The sequence below is a fragment of the Borostomias antarcticus genome, assembly GCF_949987555.1.
Source record: "Borostomias antarcticus genome assembly, chromosome: 15".
In the NCBI taxonomy this organism is placed as follows: domain Eukaryota; kingdom Metazoa; phylum Chordata; class Actinopteri; order Stomiiformes; family Stomiidae; genus Borostomias; species Borostomias antarcticus.
Genome location: NC_140248.1, coordinates 12,392,503 through 12,402,864, shown reverse-complemented (window position 1 = coordinate 12,402,864; position 10,362 = coordinate 12,392,503). Strand labels below are relative to the sequence as shown.

General features: G+C 45.4%; 1 protein-coding gene across 1 annotated transcript; it reads right to left on the bottom strand.

Annotated features, from left to right (window-relative positions):
* Positions 1 to 448: 448 nt before the first annotated feature.
* On the bottom strand, positions 449 to 5,545 carry ccni2 (cyclin I family, member 2). Its single transcript, XM_084449643.1, has 7 exons — positions 5,388 to 5,545; positions 4,596 to 4,752; positions 4,357 to 4,491; positions 4,194 to 4,268; positions 3,939 to 4,079; positions 1,697 to 1,933; positions 449 to 1,300 (listed from the first exon to the last, which is right to left on the bottom strand). The coding sequence occupies exons 2-7, from the start codon at positions 4,707 to 4,709 to the stop codon at positions 962 to 964; spliced, it is 1,041 nt and encodes a 346-aa protein (XP_084305769.1). The 5' UTR covers positions 4,710 to 4,752; positions 5,388 to 5,545; the 3' UTR covers positions 449 to 961.
* Between the last annotated feature and the right edge of the window lie 4,817 nt (positions 5,546 to 10,362).

Here is a 10,362-nt window from a genome sequence, read left to right as displayed (position 1 = left end):
CAACAGATTTGAAAACATTGCATAGGTCAAATGACATATCTATATGGAGGGCGCTTTTTCATAAAAAAATATGTTACTTGAGGCCGAGGCTTACTTGAGGACAACATTATGAGGAAGTATCTGAATGTCTAGACACACCTAAGCCTCAAACATATAGGTTCTCCATTTCTGTGCAACAAATAAGCTAGTTATATGATTATTGTACCCAAAATGCATGAAACCACAATGCTTCAAACTCAGTAGAAATGAATGTGTATATACATGGAAAAACAAATCAAGAGGCAGAATAGAATGTTTGTCATAGCTTTATTCTGGGGTCAGGATGAGTAGCTGCCATATCTGAACAACCAATGAAAAAAGACATGTTTACACTTTTCACATTGGTCACTTGTGTAACATCCAGTAGAAACCATCTGAACATTGTAACATCATTCAACTTGATATGAAACATGGAATTCACAGTTGAAAGGATTACAAAACCATGTATCCCAAACATAAGGCAGGAGTGTCAAACAGAAACACATCACAACTCTAAAAGTTTGATGAAAGTGACAAGTTTGGAGGCACGTCATAAAACCGCACTCTGCCATAAAGTATATTGTTTCTGAGATATTATAATTACAACCACAAATAAACAAAACCCCAAGCCTTTAGAAATGAAAAGTCTTTGCAGCGTTTAGTCATTTGAGATGAAAGCATTCTTGAAATATGAGTAAATAACTCATTTGAATAGCAACATAACACAAACAATTTTAATACAAGTAAAAATGAAAAAAAGTATAAAAATTAGGCATATAAAAAAAGCTTCTGTAAATATCAAAGTGCAGAGTAGCTCAGGAGAGACAACACCTTTCAGGTATTCTTGGTCTCTATCTAAAAAACAAAACAAACCTCTCTCTCCTCACACACACACACACACACACACACACGTGTTCAGTCAGACAGGGTGTTAGCTAGCTAGCTAGTTGCTAGCAGGATGGAGGGGCGGGCAAGGGGACTCGCTGTTCTGCTGCTGGGCCTCACAGAGACTGTCAGCGTCACTTCCCCCCGCCTCCAGGGCCATCCCCTCATTGTACAGACACCTAAACCCGTCGTAGAAGTCGTCTGCGTCCCCCTCTCCTCCGCTCCCACGCCCCCTGGTGGCTTGCCCGATGCGGGACAAGGGGCCCTCTTCCTCCCGAAGCTTGGTCATGTTGGTGCTGTCGAATATGTAGACGGCGTTGGCCGGCAGGGAAAACTCCAGGCTGGTCAGGTATTCATCCACCATCTCCTTGCAGTGGATGAACTCAGTGCTCTGGATCTGTGGTAAAGGGAACGCATGAAAACATTGACTGATTAGCATCACAGCAAAGTGCTTTCGGTGAAACGCAAAAACACCCTCTGATGGATGTAGTCTATAGTGTATGGGTGCCATGTTTTGACCTCAATGACCTCAACTGCAATGAATGATGGATACAGACAAGTACCTACACACCTATATTTGATCAAAACATAGAATGATGTGAATGATTTGAAGTATTGGCTTCCTTTGTTTGCTTTACTTAGAGTACACAACCACCAGCTTGATATAAAATAGCTGCAGTGCAAACACTACAGCAGGATCAAAACAGCAACACGAACGCTGGCCACCCCAGATGTACTGTATACACCAATTAAATAAACCATTTACATTAACTGTGTTTCTGTGGAGCCTCACCTGTGCTTTCTTCAGCAGATCCGTAAAGACGGAAAACCAGTCGGGCGTGAGCGTCTCCAGCTCCAAGGTGATGATGGCCAAGGCGAGCGTGGAGCCCCTGAACTGCCACAGCTGGTGGCACGCCATACAGTGCTGCACCTGTCTGGTCCACAACGCCACCTGGAGGCAGGGTCTCTTCTGAGCGGCCCGGCCAGCGGCTGGAAGGTGGGGGTGGCCGGAGATCAGCAGGGCATGGAACTGCACGAGAGAGAGAGAGAGAGATAATGAAGATATGAGACTTGAGACCAAAACATGAACATTACATGACATCATCATGATGTGCCATATCGTCTGTCCGTCCACCCCCTGTCCTGACCTCCCCTGGTTCATGTTGATAATCTTTCCAATTTAAACCCTCTTTTCATTCATTGTTACTTGTATTTTATTGTATACTTGACCTTTGTTCCTAATCTACTCTTCTTCCCCAAGTGTAAAACATTAGATTGGACTCTAGCATGGACTATTGTATGTTTTCAACATATTTACTGCCCTTTCCTGGTAACTCTGTGAGGGAGAAGTGAGCAAGTGCACTCTAAAAGTGAAGGGTAGAGAATCACATCTTAAGCCCCGCCTCCAACCCCCCCCACCCCTCATTCCCTAGCCCGAGGTGGGCAGTGTTCAGTTTCTGGGTTTTGTGCTTGTCTGTCTCCCTGTTTCAAGACTTGTTGTTAGTAACCCACTGGGGGGGGGCGGGGCTAACTCTAGCCATTTGGCATAAGTCCTAAATCTTTGGTTACTCATTATCATTCATTCAGAGATGTGTTGGTCTGTGTTTTTCAATGTCTCCCTCTAAACTGTAAGCCATGGTGTCTGAACAAAGAAAAAGTCAATCCTATAGGCTGTTTTATGGCAGAGAGAGTGTGATGATATTGTTATAGATTTTACAGATTGCCGTTTTAAAGACAATGGAGATACAACTACAATTTATTTAGGTAAATTAATGCAAAACACGTTTTCAGGCGAATGTAATTGTGAGATACTTATTGTTGGAGAGTATTTATTTGCAAAGTATTATCAAGAGGAAAATTTATTTTTATTTAGTTTTTTATGTATCCTGTTTTTATCTATTGTGAACTAAGGAACAGGGAATAGGTCTTACATATGACACCATGTCAAACGTACACACAGATAACTTGGAGATGAGGATATGGAACCTGTGGGACCCATCACCTAGGTCTCAATATTCAGCACCAGCTGACATGATCAGAATTTGAATGCAGTCTGTATTGTTAAACCATTGGTCAACCCTAACTCGATGGAGCTGGACTTGGTTACCTGAGGCCGTTCTAATTCATGAAGTCAATCTTCTCTTCAAAAAGTTCCTCTCTAGGAGAACTGCCTACATTACGATCAGCCAGGATCATAACATAGACTATATTCAAATGGAGAAAACAGATTATGGACTAGAGGGTCAAACATGCCTGGTTGTGTAATCTGTGTTTGTTGCTTACAGTTTGTGGGACTACTCGGCTGAATCTATCCCAGGTGTGCAAAATGTCACTGTCAAAATTCTGTTGTGCCATAAACCAAATCAACACAGCCTGGGTTTTTGAACGGATGTAAATTTGCTTGACAAAATTACAATAGCACTTACCTATCCAGCATGGTAATATCACAAAATACTTTTAGTCAGATTGTATTTGGGGAGTTGAGCACAGCTAAATGATATTTATCTCTACATGCCTCTCCTTATGGTAGTGTTACCCTTGCGTTTTGATATGCCCAGGGTGGGATTTGAACCCGGGTATCCTGCAGGATAGACATCGATTTAACCAACTACGCCGGAGAAAAGCTAGCTCGTCATCAGCGTGGGTGGACGGTGTTTATACTGGGGGAGTGGGTTTAACCAACAACTTGCTATATACTCAAGGACTAACGAGGACCAAGTTTCACTTGGTTACAGTAGCTGGGTCTGCTTTTCAGCCAGAGGAGGTAATAGTCAGACAAGTGCCTTGGCCTGACAAGAATTGCGCTGGAAGTACTTATTTTTGCTTTGGTGGCAGTTTCCCAATGGAATCAGATGAAAAGGGTTTAAAAGGTCACAAGTTGAATCAATGCACAATTTCTAGGACCAAATTCTCTATTCGGGCTGGGGAAAAGCTTGTCGTGTTGGACAGGAGGAAGTAGATGTTCCCTTGTGCTTTTGTACTGCTTGCTTTCTATAAGCCAGGACCAGAGCAGCTGTGGTGGCTGTATAACTTACAATGTGAATGAAATCAACCGGTGTTGCAGTGTAAAGGTCCCAGTGAAGCTTGTCCAGTATGATCCTCTCCATGCGAAGTATCTCTGCAGTTGAAAAGTTGCATCCGCTCTGCACAACAAGGTCCTTCACAGACCCAATCACCTGTGTCAACAGACATTAATAAAGAAGCCAATAAACAATGTGCAAAGACATTATTTGTGCTGTTTTGTGTTCTCATGCATCCAACGAGATGTGAGCAAAAGAGAAAAAACTAGCCTCGTCCTCCTCGTTGATCTTTGCAGCCAGGATGAGCGAGGTGAAGGCCATACACTTCAGATACTTTGGCTGAGACTGCAATAGAGGATCTGGCTTGATTAACACATTTTTCTTAGTTTCACTGAAAACATCAGACAGTGCCAAGAACAGAGTACCAGTCTACCTTGACTGTGGCCAGAAGTCTATTCAGAACGCACACTCCCAGAGCAAGGGTTTCTGGACAGAACTGGAACAGCCTGCTCATCTCCCCCAGCCATAGAATTACATCTTGGTATTGGAATGGAGAAACATCAGTGCCCTGTAGGCACAGAGGACAGAACTGAAAGGTAAGTATGTGCACAAGAGAACAGGCGTTCACAAGTGATTGACACATCTCACTTCTTCCAAAGGTCAAACACTGACCTGAATCTGACCAGTTCTGAAGACAGGGACCTTCCAGAGGCGCGCCTCTCGGACCAGCGCGTCCTCCAGCAGCTCAACCAGCCGGAGGTTCTCTGCAGCTCCTGGGTTCTTCATCGCTAACTTCACGTAGGCCAGGCTTTCCAGAGGACGCACACACCTGCAGAGTAATGCACAGGGATGAGGTCAATTCAGAGTTGGAAATAGGCCAGTTCAGATCATAGATTTTAAGATTCTAGAATGCTATTCTGTGCAAAATTCAACTCAAGTAGACCTATGAATCGTCTTAGAAATTAGTGCCCCCCCTTCCCCCCACACACAGATCTATAATACCAATTTAAGAAGTAGGCTAGCTTTGAATGTAGCCTTGTCTATAGAAGTGGAGGCCCGGTATCAACTGCAAACCACTTTTCTTAAGACTGCCGCGCAAGCAAATGTGATAACATGATGGTTGGTTCATGAAATGTTAAATATAGCTAAAGCGCCGAGAGCAATGTTACAAACGAATAAAGCATTGCATTGATGGACCAAGAAAAACAGGAAATCAGGAAATAAGCTCTGCAATTTCGTAAACAACGCCATTTTCTTCAGTTTATGAACAACGCGGGCAACAGTCTTGCAAACTGCAAATACATAGCTACGACTTACTATTCAGCTTTACTTTTGAATATTGTGCATGAAATAGAACAGATATGCCTATAGGCGGGATAAAGAGCTACAGCCGCAACTGGGGCTAGGATCGGGTGATGCGCCGCAGACTGAAACATGAATTTATCTCCCTTCACTCAGTCTTACCTCTTTGTTTCGAAATGCAGGACAGTTCTTCGAAGTCTGACGCATTTATATTTTTTTTTATCCGTCCATGTTTACAAAAATATGTCAAAACAGTAACAGAATGGAATGTTGTCAATGAAACTAGATTTTGTTGCAATCATACAAAGAAATAGACACATTATAAAATATGCAACGAAAGTGTAAGTGTACACAGACAAAATGCGTTAAAAGGGTAGGTAGGTTTTTAGGTCAAAGTAGGTTGAAAACAAAACAAGGTAGGCTACTAGAAAACAAAATCCAAGCCAGCTACTGTAGGCTACTGGAAGACTAGATTTTGACTGTGTTTACGCCCCTGACTCCGCCTACATAGTCGTCATTTCGGTAATACTAAATTGTGTTAGTGGGTCAAACATACGGGATCCGTTAAACAAAATGGTAGAGGCCCGACCGAAAATGGCCATTCAGAACACAGCATAGGTTACTGTAGGCTATCATTGGTATGTGGCATGTAAATGTCCTGCATTAATAAATTACACAGTTACCCATCCTTACAGAATATTTAGGTTGTTATATTTCTGCCCTTTCAAATTTAAAGCATTATCAGACATTTCAATGACCTCAAGTCAGTCTCAATTGGGTATGACTGAAAAATCAATACTGGATGTTGCATGCCATAACAATCATCCCACAGCAATCTCTGTCTGTGCAGCCACTGTAGATGTGGGCTCTCAGTATCAGTGTTGTTTTCAATGTCCTAAAAGTAGCCTACACAGCTGATCCTTGGTAAAGAATTAGTTTGCAGTAGTTGAAGTCACCTTGGCCCTGGTACATTGATAAAAGGATTGCCTATGTTCACACAGCTGTTCACATAGACCTCAACTGGGACAGAGCAGCCAAATGAATCTTGTCTCAGCAAAATGGCCATGATTTTTTAAAATCTGCTGAAGCGACATTTTGTATGTTTACGGTCATTTCTTGGCAGACATAAGAGTTCAGACAAAACAGTCTATGGATTGGATTGAAAACATGCAAGGAGGGAAGGACAAGACTTTTCAATTAGAATAGGTTTTTGTACTTCACTCTTGGACTTCTAACTACAGTACAGATAGGCCTAGGTCAGGGCTCAAAATGTGTGATGACATGCCTGAGTAATGCAGCTCACAGGCATTTACAAAGTGTTTTTCTTTTAAGTACTGTACCAAAAAAGTGACTTGTTGCCGCCACTTTTTCTATTTTCTTTAAATCTGTGTTGTACATATGGTGATCTTTTGAATGCATACCTCTGCCCAGTGTCTTCCTACGGTTGACTACCATGCTCCCTTGAGGTTCATCACAAATGGTAAAGCTCTGGCTCCCCACTGTGAGTTGATCTAGTTAATCTAGGGTAGGAGGCTCTGGACACCCACAGGCTCTGTCATTACTACACCTTTATTTAAGGCAATTCTTGGTCTGCTCCCGTCTATACCTATGTGCTTTTATTATGCAGAAAAGTGCCAGACATACTCTCTGTGTTCTCAGGACTTGCCCATATGGAAAGGGGGAAAAGGGATTTGAAGTTATCACTGGGAAATAGGAGGCAACTGTCAAAAAACACCTGCAACAAGAAGTGATACCAAAAATAACTAAATTGAATCCTTTGTTGATGTTGTATACCTGCCAAAGACAATGATGGTACACTTCTACATCTCCATCATCCAGTCTATCTTCACCTCCTCCATCACCCCCTGGTACTCTGCTGCCACAGCCGAAAACAAGGTTAGACTGCAGTGTCTGCTGAGAAGGTGATTGGCTGCAACCTGTCATCCCTCCAGGACCCTCCAGGGCCCCGAAGTGGGCTAGAAAGATTGTGGCTGACCCCTCCCACCCCAGTCAAATTTGTTGGCTTTTGGTGTTTTTGTTAATGTTTCTTTGTCTGTCGGTCTGCGTTGTTTTTTAAAAGTAATAAATAAAAAGCTGCAATAAAAGTGCAGCATCACAAAGCTAAAACCACAATCTTCTTGCAATGAATAATTCACTCCAACATGGGATTGAGGCGGCGATGAACACAGGTTTAGTATACTTTCAGCATACAGAGGTTAATAGACATTTGCTCTCTGTCTACAGTATCTATCACTGCCTGTCTGCCATGTCAAATGCCTGCCAAAATCGTCTTCAAGGCTAGAAAAGGGGCACAGGGTTACTCCTATTTACAGTGTACAAGATACAAGACTGTACCCCAAGGCATGGAGCATCCTCAACAACCTCACTGGTAGGTACAGACACTACCCCCCATCACTGTCCCATCTCGGCAAACAAAATTGCATCACAATTTGTGAAAAGTGGGACATACGAGGGCCCCCACGAATCGTCACGTCTTGTGGCAAAAGAAGGCCACAACTCCTAGCAGCGGTAACATCTCTGGTGAATTCACACCGGAGGAGTTCGCTGCTGCCCTCCAGCATGTAGTCAGGGAAAGCTCCAGGGTCTGATTCTATCTGTCCGGAGCTTATACTCCATGCCGTGCCTACCTTGAAGTCCTGGTTATGAGCGTTCCTCTCTTCCTGCTTGCGCCAACTCAAGATCCCCAAAATCTGGAGAAGAGCCCTAGTTGTCGCGATCCCTAAGCCGAATACGCCTGAAAGGGACCCCAAGAGTTACCGCCCCATCTCTCTGCTATGTATCTCCTTCAAGATCCTCGAGCACCTCATCTACACCCGCATCGAACCAATCATTGAACCAATCAACAATATACACTGTATCTGTCCCTATTCAAATAAACTTTAATGAATGAAATGAATAAATTGACCCGCTGCTCCCACAGGAGCAGGCCAGGTTCCGACATGGGAGATCGACTGTAGATCAAGTCACTTTGATGACTCAAGACATTGAGGACAACTTTTCGTCCAAAAAGAAGGCCGGAGCCATCTTTACAGACCTGATGGCTGCCTTCGACACCGTATGGCACCGCGGCCTCAGCTGCAAGCTGCTCCGCCTGCTGCCGGACAGGCACATAGTCAGCATGATCATGGAACTTGTTCAAAACCGCAGCTTCACCCTCACCACTGGTAGCGGACAGAAGCAGGTTGCGACGCCTTAAGAACGGTGTCCCCCAGGGATCTGTCCTGGCCCCCCTCCTCAGATCTACACCTACAACCTACCGAACACAGTCTCCAGGAAGTATGCCTACGCAGACTACCTTGCGCTGGTGTACTCCACTGAAGACTGGCGGGCCATGGAGGAGACCCTGAGCCAGGATATGCAGGCACTAGTGGCATACCACTGGAAATGGAGATTGAAGTTCAGCGAGGCAAAGACAGTGTCTGCGGCCTTCCACCTTAACAACAAGGAAGCCAAACGTGAGCTCCGAATACACATCAATGGAACACTCCTGTCATGCTGTGCCAAATCAACCTATCTCGGCGTGACATTGGACTGGTCGCTCACGTTCCGCTGACACCTTGAGTCACTGCGCAAGAAGTCAACAGCTCGTGTGACATTGATGAGGCGACTGGTCTGAACAGGCTGGGGCGCCAGCGTGGGTGAGGCTTAATCGTCTCCGGACCGGCATCGGACGCTTTCGCTCATCGATGCACAGATGGGGCTTGGCATCCTGTGCGGCGTGCGAGTGTGGCGCCGAGGAACAAACCACAGACCATGTCATCCAGGACTGTCCGATATATTAGACATCCAATGGAATGCATGGCCTGGCGGTCGTGGATGACTTAACGGCAACATGACTTCTGGAGGTGTGCCCGGATATATAGTTGGGTGACCCCCTCACCCAGCCTCGGGGTGGTAAAAGGATAGCCCCTCGGCCCCGAGCCTGGGGGCAGAGGACATACCAACTCACCCAAATGACGAAGAAGAAGGAGGCCCTGTAGGATCTGTGAACAACCAGTATTTGTCATAAGACCCTCTTGAAGGCACCACCATATATTAGCGCATCCCACCTATGTTCAACCATAAATTAATTTGTTCTCTGCAGGCAACCATCTTATCTCCCTAACAGTGTCTGACTACCCAGCAACATAGATGATTAGATGTACAGTACAGTATATTTCTCTTAAAACTAATCAACAAGACCGGTGTCTCCCTCTGACTCTCCCCTTCCGAGAATCCTGTCCTGTCTATTGTTGTCTAGCCATCAGTGTTATGCACCAACTGACCAGAACAAATTCCTAGAATGTAAAACCCTACCAGGCAGTAAATGTTAGGGTTTGAGGCTGGTGGAGGTAGGACCCAATAGCAGACAGCAGGCAGGCAACACAGGTTCAAAGATAATGTTTTAATGTCCAAAAAACAACAACAGAGGAACACCGGGAGGAAACATTAACAATGAACCGACAGAGAACAAAGGAAACAGGAGGGCATATATACTCTGGGAGAACAATCAAGGAACAACGTACAGGTGTGCAACAAGACATAACGAGACACAGGTGCAGACAATCACCCAGACAAGGACATGGAGGGATTCCAACAACCACACCAGCACAGGACAAAGGAACAAGGACACAAAGGAAGGGAACAGGGAACGAGGTTGGGACAGGGCAGAATCTAGAGGGGGGCAGCTAGAGGGCCAGGAGTGGAGGGACTGGGGTGAAGTGGGACTAGTGAGACAAACCAACATAGAAGACAAGACGAAACACATGGAGGTAGAACAAAACAGATGACAATGTGACCAATGAGTTCAAAAGTCTCTAGGGGTAGTACAGGGGCAGTCACTGGGAGGGGAGGTGCTCAGGGTCCAGGAAAGTCCAGGGGGCACAGGAGTTCAGAGTGAGGAATCCAGGCCGGAAACAGGGGGCGAGCAGGGCGAACCAGGGGTCCGGGGCAGGGGGGAGGGTCTGGACCGGGAGCAGGGGGTGAGCAGGGCGAACCAGGGGGTATGAGGCAGGGGCGAGGGTCTGGACTGGGAGCAGGGGGCGAGCAGAACGAACCAGGGATCCGGGGAAGGGGCGAGGGTCCAGACTGGGAGCAGGGGGTCAGCCGGGGCAGACCCGGCCCGAACCATAACAGT